Consider the following 27,984-nt stretch of genomic DNA (forward strand, 5'->3'; position numbering starts at 1 on the left):
ATACAGGAATTTTTCTAGCAGGGATAAGGAGGTGATTATCCCCTTGTATAAGGGAATGGTCAGGTCACACCTTGAGTACCGTATACAGGTCTGAGGCCTCATTTTAAGAAGGATGTAGAGCTGTTGGAACGAGTACAGAGAAGGGCAACAAGATTAGTGAATGGAAAAAGGAGTTGCTTTTACGAAGAAAGGCTTAATTTTTGCAAATTACAGTGTGTGGAGAAGGCACCTGCGAGGTGATCTAATTGAGGTGTATAAAGCTTTGAATGGTTTGAGCATGCTCAGTGCTTATGGGATTCTTCCTCTTGTCCAGAATAATCACCTGAGAGGGCATAAATTCAAATTGAGGAAGGACAGTTGTAGGATGGATGTGTGGAAGTTTGCCTTTAGCCAGTGGGTGGTTGATTGCTGGAACAAACTTGCACCTGTCATAGATTCAAGGCAGAACTAGACAAACATTTAGAGCGAGTGGGTGGATGAAATGAGAAGGGTTTTTTTTTTTTTTTTTGGCTGATGCTGCATAGGCTTGATTTCTTGCATCATATGCCTCTACTAATGCTAATGTCAATATTGTGATGCACCCATTCAACCAAAAGAAAGGTCCATTTCAACCATCTTTACGCTTCACAGAGGTTAGTGGTAGTGATGGGAGTAATCAGTTGAAAATGTTTGTTGTTGTTTGTTTGTTATTTGGTTTTTAGGAGCATTAGCAACTAAGGCCATATTGCTCCGGGATATGCGGTGGTCATTCCCTGACCTTTCCGCATCCTCCGTATTTGGTGGTGACGAGCTCGAGCCCCAGTCTAATCAAGAAGCGTGTGCTACGCACTGCTGCTCCTTCCCACCTGGCTACGGAGGCGCCGCAATCAGTTGAAAAGGATTACCAAAGGATCACCAAAGGATCATTCTTCTGTTATCCTAAATCTATGCATTTCACTCTTTCTGAAACAATGTGCTTAGATTTAAAATTAAACCTATTATATAATAACATTATGTGCACCAATGGTTGCTCTCTCTTTACCTTAAGTCTTTCACTAACTAAAATTATATTTTTTAAAAAGAATTCATCCTTGTTCATTTATTAATAGGAAATTTCGAGACGCTGATTACACGTTCAAAATCAAGAAAGTTACTTGACCTTGTTATTGAGACGTGTTTTAAATCTTAGCTGATTCAGACTAGATTATTGTGTAAACTTTTATCTCTGCACTAATTGGCTGACCTTATCAGTGTTTTTGAACGATTTGTTTAAAGTTCTCCCCAAACTGCGAGTAAAGGCCAAACTGTAATTCACTTTTCCCTCCTTTATTTTGTGTTCAGACACATCGGATCCGTTCTTTCTCGCCTTCAGTAACTTCAATATCTTTGCCGGTTACCAAGTAAATATTTTTTTCTACATAAAATTTATCACATAAATACTTGCCTGTTATTTGAATTTCTATTAATTTAATGAATTTCATTTATTAATTTATATTAATTCTGTTTCATATTAATTGACTTAATGTTTATTTGCATATTTGCGCTTGCTTTACATCTGTCAATGGTGGATCGACTTTTAAATTTGCATTTTGTTCATTGTGATTCTTTATTTAATTTATTTTAGGCCGCGGCCATAGCATAATTTAGGATTTGAGTTTGTTCGTTAACATCGTTCAGACCGTATGGGGCATCCGTTGACATTGACGGTCACGAGCGGTCAATGACTGAAATGCGATACGTTTTTGTAGCTCACAAGCGCTGATGTTCCTTGAAAATGTAGTTCTCGTGAGTCCCCTATCTTTGATTTTATTTTCTCGGTAAATGGCATTCATGCAATAAATCGGAATGTCTCATAATGGGGGATTTTAATTTTCGAGATATTGACTGAGAATTGTGAGTTGGTCCCTCGCACACTAGCAAGGCTTTTGTGGATTTATTGGATGATTGTTTTCTGGCAGCATGTTCGAGAGGCAACCAGAGGGAGTAATACTCTTTATTTGATTATCAGCAGTGATTATTCATGCATTAAGAATTTACACATAAAGGAACCACTGGGTGGCAGTGATCACAGTGCGCTGAAGTGGGATTTACTTAAAGATATAACTACCATCAAGGGTTAAGGGAAGGGTTTCTGCTTTCGTAAAGATGGCTATGGTGGTCTCAGACAGTTTTTAAATTCTCTACGGTGGAACCAACTGATGATGTTACCAACAGTAAATTCTATGTGGGAAGCATTCAAGGAATTAATCTTGAAAGCTACTAGGCTTTACATACCAACTAAGAAATATTGTTCAAGGTTTAGAGTACTCGTCCACACCACAGGAAGGTGGGCTAGTTCCAGTAGAGCGCGTATAGTCTCAAAAGAGACTCTGACCCACTTAGTGTTGCCAAAAGGTGGGCCAGGATCCTCTTGGGCCCATTCCAGAGGAAAAGAAAGGAGAGAAAGAAAAAAAAAAAAACCCGAGGAAAAGAAAAGAGAGAGAGAGGGAAAGGGAAAACAAACAAACAAACCTGTGGTGAAAGAAAAGAGAATAAAATAAAGAAATGAATAAAATAAAAATAAAAGCCAGTGGTGCTGGTTAACAAAAAAAAGGGGAAAAAACAGTGGTGCTCGTTAATAATAATAATAACTTCGAGAACAACTCAGCACTACTCCACCAGGCCATAAGGAAGATAGTTAAGTGGTATACCCCACTCAACCTAAGCGAGGAACCCCCACTCACCCAGACGGCACAAGAAACGAAGTTAGAAAGATTTGCAAAGAAGACACTCCATGGCAGACACTACAATGACTTCCATCAAGATCATATCGATAACATTGCTTCCAATGTATGGCTCACGAGTGGGACGCTCTTCCCCGAGATAGAAGGATTCATGCTAGCCATCCAAGACCAGGTAGCCAACACCAGAAACTATAGAAAATTCATCGCAAAGGAGCCCGGAATGCCAGATGACACATGTCGACGATGCCACCTGGCCTCAGAAACGATCCAACACATCACTGCGGGTTGTAGGGTGATCACCCAGACTGAGTACACTCATAGACACGACCAGGTAGCCAGGAAATACCAGTTGACCAAAGAAAGTGTACCATACTACAAGTACGAACCCCAGGCAGTACTAGAGACACGAACCCACAAACTGTACTGGGACCGCGCCATAATAACGGATAAGACCATCCTGCACAACAGACCGGACATAACCCTTGTGGGCAAGACGGAAAAGGCTACCTACCTGATTGACATAGCGGTGCCCAACAGTAGCAATGTCCAGAAAACCCATGAGGAAAAAATTAGGAAGTACACGAACCTGAGACATGAGGTCAAGGAGATGTGGCATATGCAAGAAGTATCGACCATCCCGATCATCTTGTCAACCACCGGTATGTTGCTAAAGACTCTACATATTAGCCTAGCAGCAATAGGTCTCCCAGAGAACACCTATAAGGAACTTCAGAAAGTCGCAATCCTGAACACCTGTAGGATAGTCAGAGATGTCCTGGACCAACGGTAACACCAGACATTACAACCATCCTGTGTATTTGGTAGCAGTACCCGTCACGGAATGGAATCCCCCGATCAGAACTGGTCACCTTTAGGATCAGTGAAATGACAACTCTTGCGTACACGAACCATAGAAGGAAATATAGGTCATTTTGGTGCAGTTATGCTTAATTCATGAACAGCCCAGCACTACACAGAAATCTCTGAGTGTCCTCTGAAAGTACATGGGGAAGTAAACTGTTTTCCCACTCACACAGGTGTATTTGGTGGACTATTTTGGGTCTCTACTCCAGCGTTGATTCTCTTTCTGCGAGGAAACACTTCGGAGGCAAAGTTCTAAAGAGCTGAAAGATGGTTCTTATTCTTATTCTTATTGTGTCCTATGTCCGTAAATTGCGCGTGTTCTCTGGTCGATTTGCCTGTTTTGCTGGACGTAAAATTTCTGGAGAAAAAACCTTGTTATCTACGCCTGAGACCGACTAACTCAGCCACGGAGTGAAAAAACCCATTAAAGTTCTTCGCATCATCGACGGGATTCAAACCCGGACCTTTTCCACCCGGTGGGGAGAGGACGGTGACGATACCACTGTGCTACCAGCGCAGACGGTATAGAAGGAAAGCTTATGGTCAATAATGACCCCAAGGAGTTTTGCTTGAGTGACTATAAAGAGTCGCTTGCCAAAAACTTTGACTTGGGGAGGCCGCCTGAGGTCCAACTTGGATTTAAAAAGCATCATTTTTGTTTTCACTGGATTTATTTTAAGTTTGTTAGCCAATGACTAGGTGGAAAGGTCAGTTAAAATCAGGGTTGCATTCACCTCCAACATCGCACGAGAATTGCCTGAGACCACAACTGTCAGGTCATCGGCAAAAGCAAAAATTTTACAATTCTGGAGAGAGCGGCCCAGCCAGTCTTGAAGCACAATGTTTCAGATAAGGAACCCCAGAACTGAACTCTGGGGGCACCCTCGAAAGACCTTCCTAGAGACTTGAAGAAAATTTGGTTTGAGAATTATTGAGCGGTCAGAGAAGTAACTTTGAAATAATTTGAACATATGAAGGCAAGCATCTAGCAGACTGGAAACTTTCAAGGGCACTGCCCCACCAGACAGTGACGAAGTCGCCCTCAAAGTCGACCATAATAGCTAGTTCAAATTTGGACTTAGAATTTTTAATGTGCCAGACACGGGCTCCTTGCAAGAATGGCCTGGGGTAAAGCCATATTGGCAGTGGAAAAGAGATTTTGCTGTTGAAACAGAGTTGTTAGTCGAAGTGTCATAAGATGCTCCAAGATCTTCCCAAGATTAGCAAGCAGCGCTATTGGTCTGTAGAGATGTGGATTTCAGGCAGGCTTATCTGGCTTTTTGATAAGACCAAACAAAGAAACCTTCCAAACAGAGGGAAAGATGCCTTCCATGAGGCATTTATTGAAGAGCAAGAGCAGGCAGAGGTCTTAATTTTAACAGCCTGGACACTCCTTTACGTTGATCTTCTTGACCACCGAGGCAAGGGCCTCTAAAGTAAATGGCTCGGTACGTTCTTCAGAAGTGTACTTGTTATTTGCCTCCCGAATTTCCATATGCTCTGGACAATCTTCAGAAGGGGATTGTCTATAGGGAATGAGTTGTTAAGAATTTGGTTGATAGAGTCTGTCCAGCCAGAGGTTTCATGAGTTTCAGTGGTAAGAGTGCCAAGGACATCGGAGGTAAATGTTCTCTCCCGAGTTATCTTGTACATGGGGCGCCATGGGTTTTTGCTATTGGATTCTTTTCCAAAGTTGGTCCAGGTTTCTCTCTTTCTCGTTTGTCCCGGAAACTTGGGTTTTTCCTCCAGAAAACGGCACATCGACCACAGAAAAAACTCGCGCAATTTATACATATATTATGTACGGTGCAATGCGCCTAAAACCTAACAACAACCAATCCAACGGTAACGGTTTCATTGTGAATTTTTCAGGGGGAGTTTGGGTAGTGTTAATGAGTTACTGCCGGTAACACAGATAACAAGTAGGAAACCACGTTGCAGTAGTTGCTGTTATGTCATTTTCACCGTGGTGCAAAGATGGTTCTAATTTGTATTTTGAGAAAACGTCAAGTGTATTCAAATGATTTTTTTTTCCACTACAATATTCGTCCCTGGTCTCTCAAAAGTTTGCATTTCTCTCGCCCACAGCAAATTATTCGCAACAAATACGGCTCCTTCGTATGGCTTTTTGGTCAAAGTGATGAACATGGATTCATCACTTCGACCAACAAACCAAACGACGGTGCTAAGCAGCTAGGACAAACGCCTGTTTTCTTTCTTTTTTTTTTTGAGACACCTTTAATTCATCGTTGCAATCGAATTCGTTTTTGTTCTTTCGTTGTGGGTGCAAATTGTAAGTTATCTGCTCAGAAATAATATTAGGTTTTTTTATCTTTTTCAATTAAACAGCCTATGTACTTTCCTCCTCACGTAGGTAACAATCCAGCTGACTTTTGGATTTGTTCAAACTGTCAGCCTCAGCTACTCTTGCGGAGGCAACCTGTTCCAGTAATCAACAACACGCTAAAAGAAAACTTCCTACAATCTAGTCTAAACCACTTCCCTGGTTCTGCTTTCTGGTTTGCAGATTACTCCTATTTTCATTAACTTTCCTTCCAACTAACTCAGACCACACAGATATACTTAGTCATTCATATCTTTTGAATCTGGGAAAGCTTTTTTCGCGATCAGAGTGATTTTGGTAAGAATCATGACCCACACCACCTCTTCTATCTTTCCTAAATACATTGCACATACCACAGTATATGCAATTTATTTAGGAAACTCGTTTCCCTAACACTAACTTCCCTTTCATTTCCGTATCATCTGATCGGCCACTAGACACTTGATCCCTGACAAGTCCCCATTTCACTTATCTCTCGGGTATTCATCCATTCTTCAGTAACTAAATTTCATCTAGCAAAACATCAAGTTTTAATAAAATTAAAACTCCGTGCACGACTTAGTGTATTAAATAAAATTGAAATTAGGATTGGCTTACTCGCTAGATTGGGAACGAAAAAAAAGAATGATCAACTGAGCTAGGAGAATCTTCCTCTACTGCCTATATAAAAGAAAGTCACATTAGAAAAACCACAGCATTTGCTAAAAGATTCTAAGATCAACAGTGGGCATAAAATTTAAAGTCAATATTAATTCGTGCGCGTTGTTTGATTGCTTAATATGGAACATGTTTCTCTGGTGCGTACGGACGAACGTTTCACTGGTGAATCTATCTGCAGCTCTTAGGAGACTATGTGCACCCGCCATGTTGCATTTTTTTCCTCGAACAGAAACGCGATCATCCAAGGCGATAATGCGCTGTGTCATCAAGCCCGCATTTCAATGAGTGGTTCGAGGAACACAGTGAAGATATCACCCATCTTGACTGGACTCCAAATTCGTCTGATCTCAGTCCAATTGAATACTTGTGGGATGTTTCGGAATGGGAAGTCGGGTGCTTGGACACGCAACTCTCATCTATCCCGACACTGGAAAGCCTTGCGGGTAGCATAGCTGCAGACATCTGGTGGAGTCAATGCCTAGCCGAATAGTGGCTGTGATCCGTACGAACGGTGGCCCAACACAGTATTAGGTAGGTAGATATAATTCGGTGATCACTCAGTATATATTGCATAGAGATTCAAACAATTGATAAAAACAAATTGATGCAGATTAAAATATTTACGATATTCTTCTTTGCAGGTGAATAATGAAGTTTCTGGTGCTTTCAATTCTTTTTCCATGGACGCTTGCTGCTACCATAAGGTTTCAACCGTCTCTCACACTGCTCGACATGTCATACACCTACGACGAGACTGTTTTGCAGTGGTATGATCCAAATGCAACTCCTTTTAAGATGACTGCATTCTTAAATGGGACAACAGACAATGGAGTTTGGTAAGACCTCTGTATTTTGAAAATATATTGCAACACATCACATTATTTACTAAGTCGCAAATGAATACTTTTTGCGTTCTTTATATAGAATGAGAGAGAAAGAAATAATCTAATCCTTTTTGTTGACTCAATTAGGTGCTCACAGAGCACCCAGAAAGTTGGACATTTTCTTCACCTGCATATTTATTTATTTATTTTGTCAGTTATCACATCACGCAGGTGTATAATAAATCACGCATGAAAACTTAACAGGAAGAATGCTCGAGGAAAATAAGATGAAAATACTCTGGACATTTCTAGATCATGATGTCATTTTCAAGAAATAGTGCGAAAGTTTTATGACGCCACTTCCTTTTTTTTTGTGCAAATGTGTATGATACGATCTCTATTCAAGTACTTATAGACCCTATAGCGAATTGGTTATAATCATCGTTCTCTGACGAGTGGAAAAGTCTGTTTTGAATCTCATCAAAGACGCGAGGAATTTTTATAGGCGTTTCTCAAGACGTGGACGAGTTAGTCGGTCTGATTATTGTTTTACGGGTGGTACTGATGTTCTGATCCTGATTAAAGAGTGCTACACCAATTCTAAGATAATTTTCGATATACTATAATTGAAAATACATGTGCCTTTGCACATAGGGGAACAGGTATCCTGTGTGTTAACAGACACAGCCTAAAACACTGATGGATCCAATATCTTTCTATTACAGAAGATTTAGGAGAAGTCCGGTTGGCCTGCCTCCCTAAAATCCACTCATGCACACCTTCTCGATGGTAAGCCCTGTTACGTCACTTAGGTGGCAACGAACGTGTAGAGTGGTTCTCTTCAAGACGCCTGGTCAGCGTGAAGAGGAAAAGACCAAACCCTCCAGCAATATGAAAGCACAACGAAACAAATGGCCCTCAGTCCCCAGCAGCTTTCACTCTCCCTTTTACGGCAGCGAGAGGATTAGAGTGGAAGCAGAGGGTGCTAAGAATCTCTGGGTACGACCAGGCTGCCATGCACGGAAACTGAACTTGGCCTGTTATAACGTAAGAACACTCATCGGTGAAGACAGGATATTGGAGCTGGAAAAGGAATTAGAAAATGTGAATTGGAATATCATCGGTTTGGCTGAAACAAGAAGAAGAAATGAATCACTTATAAGTTTATCAAGTGGAAATCTGCTGTACACCAATGGAAACAGTGAAAGGAGTGAAGGTGGAGTTGGGTTTCTGGTCCATAAAGATTTTAAAAACAACATTTTGGAATTCAAAAGTACATCACCAAGAGTGTCAAGACTAATACTCAAGATTTCTAAGAGATACCAGCTAAAGATTATAATGATTTATGCACCAACATCGAGCCATGATGATGAAGAGGTTGAAGAAATGTACACCGAAATTGAGAGTCTTCTAGATGAGCAGAAAACCCATTACACTATTATTATGGGAGACTTCAATGCTAAGGTTGGAAAAAGACAAAACAGCGCAGAAAGGGGAACTATAGGAAATTTTGGAATTGGTGAAAGAAATGAAAGAGGTGAAAGACTTGTGGAATTTGCAGAATCTCAAGGACTGTCAGTAATGAACACTTTTTTCAAGAAAAGGGTGAACAGAAAGTGGACATGGAAGAGTCCAAATGGATTAACTACTAATGAAATCGACTTCATCCTCACTAACAGAAGATATATTGTGAATGATGTTACCGTCCTGAATAAGGTAAATGTTGGAAGTGAACACAGAATGGTAAGATGCACACTTGATATAGATGTAGGAAAGGAAAGGAAAAAACTGACTCGAATAAATAATACAAAGGTCTTTGAGATAACAGAAGAGGAGAAAAAGCAGTATGTACTAGAACTTAAGAACAAGTATGAGCTTCTGCAGACTGCTGAGGACCAAGATATCGACGAGGAATATTACAACTTTTTGAAAGTGATAAAGCCCAAGAAACCTATAGGGAAAAAGAAATCCAAAGAAGAAAAAATTAGTCAAGAAACACTTGTCATGATGAACCGAAGACGACAAATGAAAAGCAAGAAAAACACTGACTGGGAGAAAATTGAGTATACTGAGTTATGCAAAGCCATTAGAAAGAGACTCAGAGAGGACATAAGAAGATTTAACACAAGAAAAGTAGAACAAGCATTAAGGGAAAACAAAGGATTTAAATCAGCAGCCATGAGCAGTAATACAGAAAGACAAATGATACTGAAACTGAAGAATAGCGATGGTGTACTTATAAACAGCAGAGAAGGCATAATTCAAATAGCAGAAGACTACTCTAGAGAATTATACAAGGAGCAGGGGAATGATGCCAGCAGTGGGGAAGATGGATTGCAAAGTAGCAACACATACGACATACCCAATATTCTTCCTGATGAGGTAGAACATGCATTGAAGAAAATGAAGAATCAGAAAGCCCCGGGGGAAGATGAAGTTACTGTAGAGTTGTTAAAATTGGGAGGAAGAGACATAACACAAAAACTGGCAAGGCTCTTCACAAAGTGCATTAGAAGAGGTGTGACGCCTAAGCAGTGGAATAATGCAATCATAGTTTTGCTGCATAAGAAAGGAGATAAATCAGAAATTGGAAATTATAGACCAATTAGCTTGTTACCCCACATCTACAAGTTGTTCACAAGGGTCATTACTAACAGATTAGAAAGAATACTTGATGAGAATCAATCGAAAGAGCAAGCTGGCTTTAGGACAGGATTCTCAACTATGGATCACCTTCACGTAATATCACAGCTAATGGAGAAAGCAAATGAATATAAAACCCCATTATGCCTGGCATTTGTGGATTATGAAAAGGCATTTGACTCCATACAGCATAAGGCAATGTTTCGGGCACTGGAAAGACAAGGCATTGATACCCCATATATTATGATTTTGAAGAAAATATATGAGAGTGCTACCTCCTTTATTAGACTAGACAAAGAGAGTAGGAAATTTAAAATTGAGAAAGGAGTTCGACAAGGAGACACAATATCTCCGAAACTGTTTACTGCTGCCCTTGAGGAAGCTTTCAGAAGATTAGACAGGTCGCAGAAAGGAGTCAATGTGAACGGAGAGTACCTAAACCATTTACGATTTGTAGATGACATTGTGGTCATAAGCCATGATCCCAAAGAATTAGAGGAAAATCTTAATCAGTTATGCACAGCTAGTAAGGATTTTGGACTAAAGATGAATATGGCTAAAACAAAAGTAATGATGAACAAGTATGCCACAGAAAGGGAAATAATGATTGAAGGAGCAGTAATTGAAAAGGTGGAGTCATATACTTATCTGGGACAAGTTATTGGCTGTAATAATGATAAATGGCTGGAAGTCAAGAGAAGAATAAATTTTGGATGGATAGCATTCAGGAAATATAGTCACATACTGAAGAGCAATATCCCAGTTTGTCTGAAACGTAAAATAATGAACCAATGTATACTCCCCACCATGACTTATGGAAGTGAAACTTGGGCACTCACCAAAAGAATGGAAGAGAAGCTGAGAACTACACAGCGAAGAATGGAACGAATCATATTGGGAATCAGACTGTTAGATAAGAAGAGAAACACATGGATTAGGCAACAAACTCAAGTAAAGGACATTCTTATCAAAACTAAAGAACTAAAATGGTCTTGGGCAGGACACATAGCTCGAAGACATGATGACAGATGGACTAAGAAAATAACAGAATGGTATCCAAGAGGAGCTAAAAGAAAACCTGGAAGACAAAGGCGAGGATGGATAGATGAAATTCATGAATTTGTGGGTAGTAAATGGATGTCCAGTGCTCAAAACAGAAGGAACTGGAAAGTTGCTGGAGAGGCCTTCATCCTGCAGTGGATTGAAAATGGCTGATGATGATGATGATGATGATGTGCCTTTGCACATGTATTTTCGATTATGGTATCACCAGATTTTAGACTTGTAGAGAAAACAGAGAAAATTAATTCATAGTGATAATTAATTTTTATTAATTTTCTGTCGCTTTTAGTAATTTTCGCTTACGATAAAGCAGTGTTATTGGTTGTTGTAGGCTTTTTAGGTGCATCAGCAACTTAGAACATATGGTGTCCTAAGTTGCGTGTGTTCTGTGGTCGATTTACTGTTTATTGGACGCAAAACCCAAGCTTTCGGGAGAAAAAACTACGCTACCGCCCCGAGACCGACAAACTCAGTCACATTGTGAAAAATACCCTGAAAAATTCCTGGTGTCATTGACAGGATTCGAACTCCTGTCTTTACCACCCGGTGTAGGGAGAATGGTAGTTCAACCAGCTGTGCTATCCCCGAGAGCGATCGTTCATTATTTCATACTGTATTTTGTTTGTACTTTTTTAGAACTTAATTTTTTTTGTAATTCATGTGGCGTTTCTTCTTTTGCAGGATTCAATCCGACAACATGGAGACAGCAACTCATGCAGGAACTCATATGGATGCCCCCCGTCATTTTGCACCTGATGGCTGGACAGTGGAACAGATCCCTCTCAATCGATTTATCGTGCCAGGAATCGTAATGGATATATCGGACAAGGCTGCCACGGACGACGACGCAGAGCTCCTTTTTGAAGACGTGGAGAAATGGGAAGAAGAACACGGTAGAATCCCCGACGGCTCCGTTCTGATGTTATATACTGGGTGGAGTCGATACTGGAATGACAAACAAACCTATTTTTTTGGTACTGGTGAAAACGAAACAGGACTTCATTTTCCAGGCATGAGTCAAGAGGCTGCTCAGTGGCTGGTGGACAACAGAGTGATCTATGGAATTGGAATTGACACACTTTCTCTCGATCATGGCGCCAGTAAAAATTTTTCATCACACCAAATTGTCCAAAAACGAAACATCTACATTCTCGAAAATGTTGCGAATATGGATAAACTTCCTATTACAGGAGCTACGTTGTATATTCTTCCTATGAAAATTGGCAAAGCAAGTGGTGCGCCTTGTCGCGTGCTTGCTACATGGCAAAGCGGATGCAATATTCACTGAAAACATTGCACCTATTATGGCACTGTGTGCGACAATCAAAGAGTTCGTAAATTCTACCGTGTTATATAATGAAGATCAATAGAAAATGTTTGTAAAAGACCAAATTAAACAACTAACAAAGTCGTAGCTAGTCTATTTTCCAGATGTGAATATTTTGTCCATTGGAGGATACTCAACAGGAAGTAAGATACCTCATTGTGTCCTCTTATTGCTTCCTCTGCTTGGACACTTGCTGTACTGTCCGTGCTCGATTCTGATGGCCAACACGTCAATTTTGACTTCTTGGAATACGAAAGGTACGGTTGCTGTGCAGTATTTTCTCTGTCTCTTCTCTTATTTTGGGCTCAGTAACAACCAAACTATCCAAATGATTTTTTAATTAAAAGATTAATAAAAAGGTATTTGTTGATTTGTTTTTACTTTCATCCATTTACACATTCAAATTTTACACTTCAATTTACAATTTACGTTGTCGAACAAATTAATATTTTTATCGATTCAGAGACAATAATTTAAAATGCTATAAATATAAAAATAACAAAGTTATCGGTATCATAGTTGCAATGAAAGTTGTATATTTTTGCCAAAAAGACAGGTACAGCGCAAGTTTTTGCTGAACAAAATTTTGAGCAATATCACAGGAAACGTAAACAGAAGAAAATCGATGGCACATGTCGAGTTTCAGTGGAAAAGGGGAGGAGGAGATGAGCTCTCCTCTCGTAGGATAATCTGACCTTACAATTTCAATGATATTGTTACAGGACAAGTTACATGGGGAGTTCAATAGGTTATCTACCTTTACTACAAATATGCTTGGTACATAAAAACTGTAGTTTTATCACATTCTCATAAATGTCTGTATCTTATTTGTGCAGTTCCAGCACACGAGGCTGAGAATAGCCAAAAGAAAGAGAGGCACCATTGAAAGAACCATCACGATCTGAGATGTCTACACTCTAGAGGACCAGTAATGTTGAAGGGTTGGTGAGGAAAGATAAAATTATTGTTTCTGTGGTTGGGATTATCTGGTATTTGGGTAGATAGATAAATATACAACTTGCGTAAGTTGTGTTCATCATTAATCGCAAAAGCCTCATCATCCAGCTGGACCCTCTTGGCCAGCATAGTGGTTATATAACTTCGAGTGGCGGCTGAAGACTAAAGTGCAATTGCTTTTATTTTGCGGAGTGAGACATTGAACTCTTCTCGTGGCCCTAAACATACTTAAAATCATTCTTAACAATTCGAAAGAACATCTAATATTCTGCCCAATACCAGGTAAATATTTTATTTCTTTATGTTCGCTTTTTTACACTGACAGGGCCACTACGTACATCGCATATTTAAATATTTAACTAATTTTAGAAAGTAACCAACGGTATTATTAGTTAGGCAAGCTGATTATTTAATTCGCAGAATGGCAGCGCCACCGTACAACCGCTCAGGTTTCGGCGAACTGCCGGTAAATGGCAGGTGAGTGCATTTCCAAGTTTACGCTACCCAGTTGCAAGTGTGACATGTCTGGTAGTTGCAAAGTGGTATTAAGTTACGTGCTGTTTGTATGCGAACCGTTTTTGTGAACTACATAAAGGAAGATTTGAAGACTGGCCAACTTTTTTCATTCGCTATTGGTTTGACGAAGAATGGGAGCAAAGAAATGTCAGAGGTTTACGGAGACAAGCGCTTGAAGAAAACTTCAACTTTCAAGTGGCACAAACACATTAAAGAAGGTCGAGAATCTGTGGCCACCAAGATCACTCTCAATTGTTTGTCAAGAAATGGATTCTGGAAGTGCTTCTACGAATTGGTTCATCGATGGCGCAAGTGTTATACACTTCGAAGGTGGTACAGAACTCCGGCAGACCTCAGCGACGAAGATTAAAATTACATTAGGTCCATTCCGCGAATTAAATGCTCAACTCAACTTGTTTCAAATGATTTCTGATATTTTCGTTCCTGATGCTAGTGATCTCACTATTATAACCTTCAATTGCATATAAAGTTATATGATTGATACTTTCAGGGGGTTGCATTCTGTAGATTTAGAATTAAAAGTCTATTAGTACCCCTAAATATATTAAAAATACATATCACAATCTAGCCAATTATCAGAGTTTTCTCTACCAAGTCTGAATATTTTTCTACTTTTATCCATTTCATGATGCTGCTATAACACCATGACCTGGCAAAGAGTAGATTATGTTATCACAACTAGTGAAGTTTGAAGACCTCTTTGGGCGTCCAGCCTACTTGGAAAAGCGGTCTGTGTTCCCGTCATTTGCACGTTATAATATTATGTCATTCATTTACCAGAAGTAAAATTTCATTTAAAATAATAGTACAATGTATCATGTATTAACTTTAGAAAGTATTCAACGGTATTTATAAGTTACGCAGGATGAATATTTAATTCGCGAATGTTTTTTTTTTCCTGAAATACAGTTAGATGATTTTTTATTAAGAGAATAAATTATTACGATATTTATACACATAAGACCATCATCAAAAAAAGAAATAGTTGGGTTGCAGACAATTATATCCGTAACCTTAGATGTACAGTGGCGGACAAAACAACTGCATCACCTTAAAAAGAGTAACATTTGTAGTGAAACGTATAAGATATTGTTTGATTCCAGTCATTTTGTTTGTCGCAATGCAAAGGTATTTCGTCAGATAACGCTTCTATTGCATCAGACAGTAATTGCATCAGCCGTTTCTATAAATACGACGTTGTAAGGGTATACACGCTCATTAGTATCCTGTTCTGCGGAGGTGTAAGCATGGCTCCATATGTTCAGTTGACACCAAGAAAAAAAAGAGTAGTTGTTGCTCTGTCCCAGGAAGGGCTTTATACGCGCGCTATCGCTGATAAAATAGGCTGCCACCAGTCAACAGTATCCCGGGTGCTGAAATTAAAGCGTGAAACTGGTGATGTGAAGAGAAACCTGGATCAGGCCATAAGACAGTGACTACGCCTTTCCAAGATCGATATTTGAAACGGCTATGCTTTGGTAATCGCCATGCTAGTGCTCCTGATCTAAAACTGGACTTTGGGACGGCCTTTGGTGTTGAAACAAGTGCACGAACTATCCAAAGACGGCTTTCGGAATGAGATCTGCATGCCTATCGGCCCAAGAAGAAGCCTTTGTTGACCCAACAAATGAGGAAGAAGTGACTTGCTTGGGTTAAAACGCATGTTTCATGGACAAAAGAGCAGGTGGTGTAAGGTGTATTTAGTTTCAGACGGCACCAGGGGTTTCCCCCATCTCCGCGTAGTTTTCATTGTGGGTGTACCAGTTCGCTGGAAATGCCAGAGATTTAAAAGTGTATGGATATTGTATATGTGTAGTGTCATGTACCGTTGTTCATCTGGTCATTTAGCCGCTGGACCCCTGCTGAGGCCCAACGTTACCCCACCTTCGTCCCTGGAGGCAGACCAGGAACCCAATAGTTTTAGTTTCACCCTGGTAGATCCTGCCACCTAATTTCCTAAGATTTCAGTGGCTAGGACCTAAAAAAAAAAAAAAAACACTCGCGCCCGCTCTTTTATATGCACGTACATACAGACAGATCCATATATATGCGATACATATATCCATCATCGTCGGTTTTGATGATCATTATGTGAGGGGGATTCCGCTTGCATAATAAAGGCCGAAAATATGGGCGAACGGTAATTTCGACATAATTGAGTTTTTGTGTGTGGGGCATTCGCTGGCATAAAGAGTGAGTGGGAGACTGAAGGCTGGGGAAGGATTTAGGTAGAATTATGGGGATGATAGTGTAGGCAACCCCAGAAGTCAGTCAGGCAGACCCATGCCTCACCAGGAGAAAGTAGAGGGTGCCGGGGGGACCGTCCTCCCACCGGCGCAGGGGGAGGGGCTGGAAAGGCACCGGGTAAGGGAGCCCGGTGCAATCGCCAACAGATGTCTGCACGAAAACTATACATAGACCATGCAGGTGGTGTCCAATCTGGTGTCATGTCCGAATTGTCATCCATGAGACCGGGGTTCCATCCGCGTTAGTCCTTTACCTTAGTGTGTTTTTTTGCTTTATTTTCTAAGCCTTCCAGTTCTCAGGAATGTCTTGTTCTGATAGACCCAGCTGGCGGGGTGTCTAAGTTTGGTAGTCATCTCCATTTGTCAATCATGAGACACGAGTCCCGTCCATGTTAGTCTATTTTGGTATAGTTTGTTTCCTGCGTTTTCTAATTCTTGGGGGTGAGTCATTTCTGGTGTGCCAGTCCAAGCGAGCTGAAGAACAGATGTTCTTTGGTTATAGTGGTATTGGGCTGTGGGCTGCGGCGATTTGGTTTCTGCTCCTCGCAAACAGTGCCTGCCCGTAATCCGAGAAGGCTTGATACTCCTCCTTCGTGTCTAGGAGGTGATGTTCTTGTCCTTGTGGTACGTAGTGGATTCTGGTGAGTAAAACACCACGTAGGTCTTCATAGAGCCTGCAGTCATACATTAGGTGCTGCCAGCTCTCCAGCTCCCCGCAAGTGCAAGTTGGATCATCCTGGATCCCAAGTAGAGACAATTTGGCATTAATCGCTCCGTGCCCAGTTAAGAGGTAAGCTACCTGTAGACCTGCGGAGAACCAGTTTGGTAAGGTTGGGCAGTTTTGTTCAATATTGGGTAGAAACTTCTTTGTGATGTCTCCCTTTTGAGAGGTGCTCTACCTTTCCTGCCATGCCTGCTGTGTTTCTGTTGCTGGTTAGGTCTATAGTGAACCCCAGAAAAGTCTGTGGGGTACCTTTATCTAGGTAATATATATACAGTAGGCCGCGACGTACGATTTCTAAGTTCAGCGGGAGAGTGCCAACGAGCACCTGCAGAGCATGGGTGCTCACCGTGTGGCAGGCGCGGGAGATGGTTAGGAGGATAGATCTGTGAATTTGGTCTGTGATACGTCTCTTTACTGCTGTTGTAGTTTTTTGAAACCATGCGCCGGATGCGTAGGTGATGATCGGAGTGAAGATAGTTTTGTAGAACAGTTTATGGACTCGCTTTTTCAAGCCCCATTCTTTAAGCGTGCCCCTTTCTGCGTAGCATCTTATTTTTTCACGGAGATATTTCAGATGGTCCTGAAATTACAGGTTTTGGTCCAATATCACACCTAGGTATTTCAGTTGGTTAGAGAATTTGATTGTTTCCTGCCAAATTTTTATTTGCGGTGGCCGCCTAAGATCAAGAAGTCCCTTTAGTAGAATGGAGTTTGTTTTTGTGGGGGATATTTTTAGTTGGTTTCGGTTTGCCCATCCTTGGAGAGCGGACCCGTGGGGGCTACTTTATAAAATTGTAAGAAATAAATTATTTACACAAGAAGTGTATGGATCGATCATATACAATGGGCTGGAGACCACTAACTGGACGGATTCTGTAAATATTATTCTAGATAATCTTTTTCTACAGGATAATGTGAGCTCCGACTCTGATTTTCACACTAATATTCGTTCTGCCAACTCTCTGTACGTTTCTTCAATTAAGACTGAGGCTTTTAGTGCCATCGAGTTGGACACAGCTGTCAAACAAGTGAAAGTTAAGAAATGCCCAGGGATGGACATGCTGGAGAGTACCTTTATAGTACGGCTCGCCAAGATTAAGCCCAGTATACTTCTACAACTTTTCAATAAATGTTTAGATGCTGGGACTTTCCCAGATCTGTGGAAGACAGCCCTTATCAAGCTGATTAGGAAACCTGACAAGCCCCCCCCCAGGAACCGAGGTCTTATCGGCCTATAGCTTTATTGGCTAACCTTGGTAAGCTGTTAGAACGTTTAATTGCCCTGCGATTAAACAACTTGTTATTGGAACGGGGATTAATTGCGCCTAATCAATACGGATTCACTCCTGGAAGGTCCTGCGAGGACGCCCTTGTAGACTTCATTTCTTCTGTTGAACACTCCAGTTTCAAGTATACTCTTGCTATCTTTATTGACTTCGAGGGTGCTTTTGATTCCCTTTGGTGGGAAAGTGCCCTCGAACGCTTACATCATGCCGAATGTTCCCAGCAACTTTATCTTCTAATTAAGAGCTATTTCTCTAACAGATTTATCACCGCCAGATCTAAGTACAGACAAATTTTGCGTCAGGTCTATCGAGGGTGTCCTCAAGGCTCCATTTTGGGACCACTTTTCTGGAACTTTGTCCTGCAAGTTTGGATTACCCGAACTTTTGACAACGTGAAGATCATGGCATATGCGGATGATTTGACAGTCCTTGTTGGTGGAAATTCAAGGTCTTCTATTGAAATATCCGCTGAGAAAGTTCTATCTGATCTTCAACAATGGACAGTTGAAAATAAGTTAAAAATTAGTTCTACCAAGACAAAAATTATGATCCTTGGCTCTAAATTGGATGTTCGTCGACCACCAAGAGTTAAAATAAACAACAGACAAATACCTCTAATAACGGAAATTAAACTTTTGGGAATAACTATTGACAGCAAGTTAAACTTTCTCCCTCATTTATCCAATCTGCGAATTAAGATCAGAAATTTCACCGGCGCTCTTGTCAGAGTTTCTAGAACTGAGTGGGGTCTTTCTAGAAGATGTTTAAGAATCTACTATAACTCTGTGTTTCTCCCTATGGTTACCTATGCTGCTGGCGCTTGGTTCCATAGGGTGCGGACTGTACAATTTCAATCAAAATTGATGACAATCCAGCGTACAATGTTACTTTGTATCTTGAAGATTTGTCGAACAGTTTCAACACCTGCTTTACAGGTTTTAGCCGGGACGTTACCACTCGATCTCTACGTAATCTTCAGAGGCTTATGTTATCGCCTGAAACGTCAGATTCCCACTGAGATCCTTGGTATTTCTATTAACACTCAAGTCGATGTTAAAGCCGAAAGACAAAGAATTTGGCAAGAGTTGATCAACTTGTGGCAGGGTAGGTGGGATGACACAACACTGGGCAGTGTAACGCGTAAGTTTTTTCCTGAAGTTGACTCACTTACGGATAAAAAATCTACAGTCTGGTTTAGCCTTGACTTGTTTACCTCCTATTTGATATCAGGCCACGGTTCATTAAATAAGAAATTGTTTAAATTTCGCTTGTCTCCTACGGAACGCTGCCATTGTGGCGGTGTGGAAGATTGGCAGCACGTGTTGTACTCTTGTCCCTCATACAATGAATTTAGAGTAATTCTGCAGAATGCAATTCCCAACTTTTCATCAGGATTGGAACCTAATTTTGTATCAAATGCCAAGAGTTACCGCGCTCTTCAGGATTTTGCTAAGGCAACCTTCAATAAAAGGCTCGCAATTCTTTCTGCAATGACTACACATGCGAATGTTTCGAATTCAGCTCAAGACTCTTCACCTTCACTGCAATGACGTCCATTTTCTCAACAAGATCTACAACTCTGGACTTGTGCTCTGTGTGTGTGTTGCGTTTTTTTTTTTTTGAAACTCTACAAGTGTCCTACAATTATAACTCAATTAGGCGATGAAAATTCCTGTGCTCCTTTGCTCGGATGGCTGTTAACTGACTGTGACTTTGTTATTGGTGATTGACTGTGACTTTGCTACTAATGACTGCAGGACTTACTGGATTGAACCTCAACTGTTTTTAAGGTTTGTGCCTCAACTGTTTTTAAGGTTTGTTTAAGGCTTCTGGGCTTGTGCAAAGTTTTGTCGGTTGAATGGTACTGTTATCCTTAATTATTTTCTTTGAACTTGTTTTTTTTTTTTTTTATGTTAATATGCATAAGATTACTTTCATTGTTTACTTTGAAATTATCTGTGTTTACCTCAATCTGTTGAGGTTTTCTTTTGTACAGTATTTAATCTTTGTATATTTGTATAAGTTAACGAGGCGGAGATGAACTAACGTTCCAGGTGCCGCCCAAGACAAATAAATACATACAAATACATACAATACATTCTTGGAGAGCGGTCAGGTTCCGATTTGCGAGGACCTCTAACACGGCTCTTGAGTTTGCCTGTATTGTCAGAATGAGATCGTCCGCGAATGCCTGAGATTGTACTTCATGGAGATCGATGGTAAGAAAGGTGTCCAAGACGATATTCCACAGTGGGCCAAGGACGGACAAAAGAGCAATGGGACACCGTCATCTTCTGAGACGAATCGAAATTCAACCTGCATTTTTTTATTCTTTATTAACAAACAACAAGCGGCCCCTAGCCAGAAACTAGCAAATTCGCTATATACCTACATACATATTATATTATATACAAATTTGTACAATGATATACATAGAATCATGTTAATTACAATGTCATAAATGAAATGAACATGTAAGATGTTCACACAGCAAATCACACCCTGCAACTAATCAGAGGTATAAATTGTGGCACAAGGAACCACAAGACAGCAGTCTTTTTCTGTCTTAGGAAGGACGAAAACCGCACCCACTAGAGGTAGTGCTATACCAGTGGGTGCTAGTTAATCCCGTACCCACAGCTGCCCAAACTGGGGTACCAGCTAAAAATAAAAAAAAAAGATGGCAGGTGATATCAGTTTTTAGAGATATCAATAGACATTGCAGGTGTTGGGTTAGTTCCTTGTTGTTGAGATGATTATAGACTCGAGAAGAGTTGCTTTCTTTTGATGGAAACAGCAGAGAAGAATTGTTGTAGAGCTGAGAACGATTGAGAATTTTCAGTCAGTGCCACTTCATTTCCTTCAGAAAAGTTGCTGACGGCAGTTTGCAGTGTATATCTGTCGTTGTGGTACAGGCTGCAGCGATACAGAATGTGCGTCCAGGTTTCCTCAGCACCACACAAGTAGAGGTTGGTGTCAGACAAGTCAAATTGAAATAGTTTGGAATTGATGGAGTCGTGCCCAGTAAGTATATATGATGTTGTTAAGCTGGGAGAAAACCATTGGCGAACATTCTTGTTGAGAGGGAAGGTAACTGCAGGACAAAAGAGTGGGTGACTTGACCAGTAATACTGGAATCCCATCGTGATTGCCACACACTGATAAGTTCATTCCAGATTCTCCGTTTCTCGTCTTTGATGTTAGCAGTTAAGTTGCATGAGATGCCGAGAATCTCGCCAGGAACTCTGTGCTTTAGACGATACCATAGTCCTTTGAAGATGACATGTAGGTCTAGTGGTAAAACTCCAGCAAGGACTGCAGAGCAGCATGGCAAGCAGCAAAATCCGTTGTATGGAGATGAGCTTGGAACGGAGTTTAACATTAACGGCTCTATGAAACCAAACTCCCGAAATATATGTTGTTATTGGTACGAATACTGCTGTATAATATAGCAAGAGAGAGTCTTCTTATTTAGTCCCCAGTCCGATTTGGAAATGGGGATAACTGCTGCAGTGAACTTCTTAATCTTCGAGGCGAGGTGATTAATATGAGAGGAGAAGGTTAAGCTGTCATCTAAAATTACGCCAAGATGTTTTAATTCAGGAACAAAAGGGATTTGCTTTCCGTCTATCTTTATATTTGGAGGTCTTCTGTAATCTAACTTGCCCTTAAAAACCATCAGTTTTGTTTTTTGTGGCAGATATTCGCAGTTTATGCATACTTGACGACTTAACTAACTCAGAAAGAGTTATATTGGCTGATTGTTCTAGTTCAGCGGTTCCCAACCTTTTTAACTCGCGAACCCCTTTCAACGTAATATTTTTTTATCGCGAGCCTATATTCTCCGAAATCGCATAATATTTCTGAATTTTTATTATAAAATATTTCCACTACTACGTTTTTAAAAACGACAAAGCGTAATAATAAAAACTGTTATTAATTATTATTTATACTTTGTAAAGCAGTTATTAATCAGTCCAAACTAGATTTCGAACAGGATAAGAGTAGAAAACTTGCTTCTTGTTCAAATGGTAGCTGAGCATTCAGCTACCATTTGGACAAGAAGTCTCTTGCCAGAGCTATTGGCCGCAATTTTTGCCCATCTCTGTTCCACCTCTGACAAAACCATATGGTTCCGTTGCCACATCAGCCAAAGATAAGCTGATCTGCTAACATCCTATTTTGCTTCCAGCTCATGTATTGATGATCATGGTAAATTACCTTAAACCATTTCCAGTACACTCCATTCAATGCCTGCTGTGGTCTTCCGTCAAACGGATGTCAGAAGGATTTTTAACTAACAAGGCCGCTCTGGTTAGTTAAAATTTTTCTAAATATAGGAAGCCTACACGAATAAATACCGCATGTACACAGAAACCCACGTGAGTAGATAACGGGATGAAAATAAATTAAAATAACTGTACTTCATATTATTATACTTAACGGTGTATTTCTTTCCAGGTGACGATGAAGTTGCTAGTGCTTTCTCTCCTTTTACCCTGGACGCTTGTTGCCTCCATAACACTTCCTGATTCTTTCAACCTGCTTGACTTGTCATACACTTATAACGAGACAGTTTTTCAGTGGGAAAATTTTACGGAAGCGGCTCGTTTTAGGATGGATGTATTCGTAAATGGGACACAAGAGAATGGAGTTTGGTAAGACTCATTTTGTGAAAACATAAGTGTGTCATGATACATTATATTAGTATTAGTATTAAAATAGCAAAATTATACAAGAGGGTGGAATTTTTCTGTATCTGCCAAAAAATAAAAATTAAAAATATTCCCCAATCATTTAATTTGTGCAACTTTCAATTTGTGCTCGGTCTGCGCGGTAGCACAGTGGTTATAATCATCACCGTCCTCCCCACGCCGCGTGGAAAAGGCCCGAGTGAGAATCCCATCATTGATGCGAGGACCTTTTACGGTTTTTTTCAGTCGTGGCTGAGTTAGTCGTTGTCAGGCGTGTATAGCAAGCATTTTCCTATGGAAACTCGGATTTTTGTCCAGGCAAAGCCATCATAGAACACCTGCAATTTATGGACATATTAAGATTGCTCTTGGGTGGTCAATAAACGGAAGGGGCATATTGTAGTTCAAACGTCTTCCAGCAGATGGTACGAGTTGTACAGAGATTGTCCAGTAGGCTGACAGGTTGCGAATAACAACTCATTTCGTTAGTAGATTCACGTTCCGTGTCACGAATTTGCAATGGAGTAACGAACGAATATCATATTTTGTTTTAAACTGGGAAAATCTGTAACAGAAACATGAAATGTTAAAAACTGTTTATGGTGATGAAACCTTAAGTTGTATAGTGTGTTTAAATGTATAAGCAGTTCAAAGACGAACATGATGGTGTTTGATAACCCAAGAACTGGGCGTCCGTCAACCTCTCGAAATGAGGACAGTTGCAAAAGTTCGGCTAATGTGGATGGTTGGTCAGCTGTTGATGAAATTCGGCTAATTTTATCAACAGCCGATTTTGATTTCTGTGCATTTATTTACAATACCTTTATGGTTTGCATGCGATTACTCTCAGTCAGATTATCTTTATTTAAACTGGAACTTGAACACTGATTAACGCAACTATGCTGATGGTCGACGATATTACTTTTTTTTGCCTTCGTGGTTAGCACAGTTGGTAGAATCGCCGTCCTCCCAACACCAGGTGGAAAAGACCTGAGTTCGAGTCCCATCGATGGCGGGAGGAATTTTTATGGGCTTTTTTCACAATGTGGCTGAGTTAGTTGATCTCAGGCGAGGATAGCATGGTTTTTCGTCCAGCAAACAGAAAATCGACCTCAGAATACATGCAATTTACAGATAATATACACGGAGCAACATGGCTTTAGTCGCCGATGCTTTTAAAATCTTACTACAACAACAGAAGAATCCTAAAACCCTACTATGACGACAGCATTTCTTTTCAACCAAACTTTAATCGTTATCTCTTCCATTGATTTATATAACCTTTGATATGATGACGTTTTATCCCTTACTGAGTGATCTGCTTTCATATTTTGGGATTTGCAATTGTGTGACATGTAGGTGTCCTGTTCCTGTGTTGACAAGATTCAAAGGAGTGACGCTGTCTTGCATAGTGACTACAGGTAGCCATTGGTTTAAGTGTCGTAAGCCTGCATGATTTTGCAATATGCTCAAAACTTTGGAATTATAATTAGAATTATTACAAAGGGTGACTAGGAAGGAGTCACTCAATTTTTATGACACAGAGTCAATAAATATTCTTTCTGATAATGTAGGTGGTATAGCAATAAAGTTCCCGGACTGGTCCAATAAAAAGGACACGAAGTGAAGAAACTCAAAATAATCACCACCTGATTGAATGCACTTATTATCCCGTTCTAAAAGTTTCTGAAAATAGTCGGCGAAATCGTCCAAAGGGATTATTTTCAGTTTAGCGGTTACGATTTTCTTTATGTCCTCAACATCCTGAAATCTCTTTCCTTTGAGGGCAGTAACTGATGCTCCTTAAAGTAGATCAACTTAATTTTGAGGATTGCAAAATCTGGAGAAGAGAAGCACATTATTACGTTGATGCATCCTTTATGGTGTAGAAAACAAGAAACAGTTTAAGAATTTAAAAAACACTTTGTATCCAGTCCACTAGCAACAGAACTACAGGAACAAAAGTATCTGTTATCAATCCCGTGTGGCAAACATTTTTAACAACTCAAACAGCACATATCTTAATTCTTCTGATTAAGATTAGCAGTCAGCAAGGCAGAGCTTCATTAAGTGCATATGATGTGATCACTTTACCAATATACCTAAAAGCCAGCAGTACATGCGATATTCAGCCTATTACAGTGATGCAACATTACATGTACACACGTTCACTACCTACCAGAAGTATGACATATAATATCACGCCTGGAAAAACACGAGTTTTAATGAGAAAATTAATCAGGTGTAAGCTCATAGTAATTAATTAGGTGTAGGTTTGGTTGTAGCGACAACCCCATCGATCAGTCTGGAAACACTATAGACTTGTTCCTTATAGCAGTAAAAAAAAAAAGTAAAGTGCACCCATTATCAACCCACTGCAGGATGGAAGCCTCCTCAACAATTCATGTTGAGGGAAATGGACCATAATCTGCCACGCTGGTCCAGTGCGAGTTAGCAGATCGACCGTATTCAGCAGTCAGGGGCTTGAACCCCGGTCTACTCAAAGAGCGTGTGCTACAGCACTCCCGCTCCTGCCCACTCGGCTACGGAGGCCTTCTTATAGCGGACCACAAGTTAATACATTTTCTATAGCTGAACAGCCTCCAGTTCAGCTATAGAAAAGGGACGTATTGGTTGCTTCCTGATCAGGGTTTTCAGTTCATACTAAAGTTGTTCGATCGGATTCAGATGTGGCTTCTGAGCCCGTTAGGGAGGTTGTTGAAGTCCGTTTAACTCAAAGAAGTTTCTACAGTCTGCGCGGTAGCACAATGGCTCCGTCACCGTCTTTCCTAAAGCGGGTGGAAAAGGCCCTGATTCGAATGCTGCCAATAACGCGAGGGACTTTTATGGGCTTTTTTCACTCCATGGCTGAGTTATTCGGTGTCAGGCGTATATAGCAAGGTTTCCTACCCCATAGAAACTCGACGTTTTCGTCCAGCAAACAGGCAAATCGACCAGAGAACACAAGCAATTCACGAACTTAATACACTTGGGCAGATGAATGCATATTCCGGTAGTATTACTGGGACATTTATTTTTATAAACAAGTTTCTACATTGCTCTCTGTACAGGATGGAGCATTATCGTGCTCGAACATGGAGGGCCCATTACTAGAGAACTGTCAGAGTTCTCTAGTTCCCTACACCATATTCCCCACACCTCCAAACTTCATCATGGGCACAATATACTGCGGTAGATGACTTTCCTCCAAATAATTCTCCAAACCCACACTCGACAGTCTGATGAACGGACTGTATAATGCGACTCGTTGTGCCACAGAACTTTTTTTATTGTTAGATGGGCCAAGAATGATGAGCTGTACTCAGGACCGTGCAATGGTATTCAGGAGACCCTGGTGTACAGTTGGTTTTGAGAACCCTCCCTTTCTTTTGTTATAGCTATGAGTGACTGTGGTTCTAGCCGCATGACTACTAAATACGATAGGACGTTCTTGTGCTCTCTCTAACTTGTGGTCTCCTCTGACCTTATGTGGTCATCCCAGAGTATAAACAGAAAATTTATTTAATTATTTAAGAAACACTTAAGTGTTCCCTTCTGCGTGGGTGACCAGGTGCATTGCATCCAGCGTACTTCCGGATAGCCCTGGCTGTACACCACTGCAAAATACATTTAGCTTTCATTTGTGGTACTTGTGAGCAGCAGCTCTGCCATTTGAACGCACACCGTGCAGCTGCCTATGGTTTGTAAACGCAGATACAAATATTTCTGAGAGCATCGGGAGCTTCAAAGTAATGTTTTCCAAATTATCAACAAATCCTATTTGTCATTTGGGGGGGGGGACACATCTACATCACCCTCGTTCTTCCATCTCTTCCCTATAGGCTACGGTTGACTTAGAAATGCTGAAATGTGTACCTGTTCCACACCTTGGAAAATTGCTGATTGTTCTTTATAGGATTTTAGACGCATCAGTGACTTAGGCCATTTTGCGCTGTATATATACGAGTATACATTCGTATTATATCCGTAAATTTGGTGGTTGATTTTTCCTGTTTGCTGGAAAAAATCAAAATTTCCAGGAGAAAACACCATGCTGTCCTTCCTCGCATGAGACCAACTAACCCAGCCTCCTTTGTGAATAAGGCCCATAAAAATTCTTCACGTCATCGATGGAATTTGAACTTGAGTCTTTTTCACCCGATGTGGGAAGGACGGCGATTCTACCAACCGTACTACAGCGGAGAAGCTGATATGGCCTCCAACGATTAAACCTCTTTGAAAGTTCATAAGCTTCCTGCTTCGATTCATTCTGCTTGTTCCGTGATATTTCTGCTATTGCTTGCACACTTTTAAACCTGTTCCTGAATTGCATACATCTCGTTCATACGGTCCTCTGTATTGGAAGGGGTGCGAACTTTTGATAGGGTACTGTATATTATTCTTGTTTTTACTATTCAAAACAATTTGTTCTAATTGATGTTTACGTGGAATTTTTCTTTTTCAGGGTTCAAGCCGAAAACATAGCGACAGCAACTCATTCAGGAACTCATCTCGATGCCCCCCGTCATTTTGCAGCTGATGGCTGGACAGTGGAACAGATCCCACTGAATCGATTTATCGTACCAGGAATCGTCATGGACATATCGAACAAGTCTGCTACAGACAACGACGCCATGCTCCTTGTCGAAGACGTTGAGAAATGGGAAGAAGAATATGGCAGAATCCCTGATGGCTCCGTTCTGATGCTGCGCACTGGGTGGGGTCAATACTGGAACGATAAACAATCTTATTTTTTTGGTACGGGTGAAAACGAAACAGGATTTCATTTCCCAAGTATGAGTCCGGAGGCCGCTCAGTGGCTGGTGGACAACAGAGTGATCTACGGAATCGGAATCGACGCACTGTCACTCGATCACGGAGAAAGCATAACTTTCCCTTCGCACCAGATTGTTCAAGGGAGAAACATCTACATTCTGGAAAACGTTGCCAATTTGGAGAAACTTCCTGTTACAGGAGCTACGCTGTATATCTTTCCAATGAAAATTGGCAGAGCGAGCGGTGCACCCTGTCGGGTGCTTGCTAGTTGGCAAAGCGGATGCGGCATACAATGAAAACTGTACTGAGGCAATATAATTGAGGCTATTTGTTAAAGA

The 27,984-nt window shown here is 40.6% G+C and overlaps 2 protein-coding genes across 2 annotated transcripts; both read left to right on the plus strand.

Moving 5' to 3' along the window:
- Positions 1–1,294: 1,294 nt before the first annotated feature.
- On the plus strand, positions 1,295–12,440 carry LOC150080525 (uncharacterized). The gene is made up of 3 exons (XM_090381263.1): positions 1,295–1,379; positions 7,212–7,406; positions 11,781–12,440. The coding sequence occupies exons 2-3, from the start codon at positions 7,219–7,221 to the stop codon at positions 12,385–12,387; spliced, it is 795 nt and encodes a 264-aa protein (XP_090237389.1). The 5' UTR covers positions 1,295–1,379; positions 7,212–7,218; the 3' UTR covers positions 12,388–12,440.
- On the plus strand, positions 1,316–27,984 carry LOC150080526 (uncharacterized). Its single transcript, XM_090381261.1, has 3 exons — positions 1,316–1,379; positions 22,638–22,834; positions 27,336–27,984. Exons 2-3 carry the CDS (start codon positions 22,644–22,646, stop codon positions 27,940–27,942), a joined length of 798 nt encoding a protein of 265 aa, XP_090237387.1. The 5' UTR covers positions 1,316–1,379; positions 22,638–22,643; the 3' UTR covers positions 27,943–27,984.

Source organism: Mastigoproctus giganteus, chromosome 9 (genome assembly GCF_048544385.1).
Source record: "Mastigoproctus giganteus isolate SK-2022 chromosome 9, ASM4854438v1, whole genome shotgun sequence".
Classification (NCBI taxonomy): Eukaryota; Metazoa; Arthropoda; class Arachnida; order Uropygi; family Thelyphonidae; genus Mastigoproctus; species Mastigoproctus giganteus.

Excerpts from the sequence above, each read along its gene's own strand:
- LOC150080525 (XM_090381263.1), top strand. The coding sequence starts at position 7,219 with ATGAAGTTTCTGGTGCTTTCAATTCTTTTTCCATGGACGCTTGCTGCT. Across the intron at positions 7,407-11,780 it reads ACAACAGACAATGGAGTTTG|GATTCAATCCGACAACATGG; the intron begins GTAAGACCTCTG and ends CTTCTTTTGCAG.
- LOC150080526 (XM_090381261.1), top strand. The coding sequence starts at position 22,644 with ATGAAGTTGCTAGTGCTTTCTCTCCTTTTACCCTGGACGCTTGTTGCC. Across the intron at positions 22,835-27,335 it reads ACACAAGAGAATGGAGTTTG|GGTTCAAGCCGAAAACATAG; the intron begins GTAAGACTCATT and ends TTTCTTTTTCAG.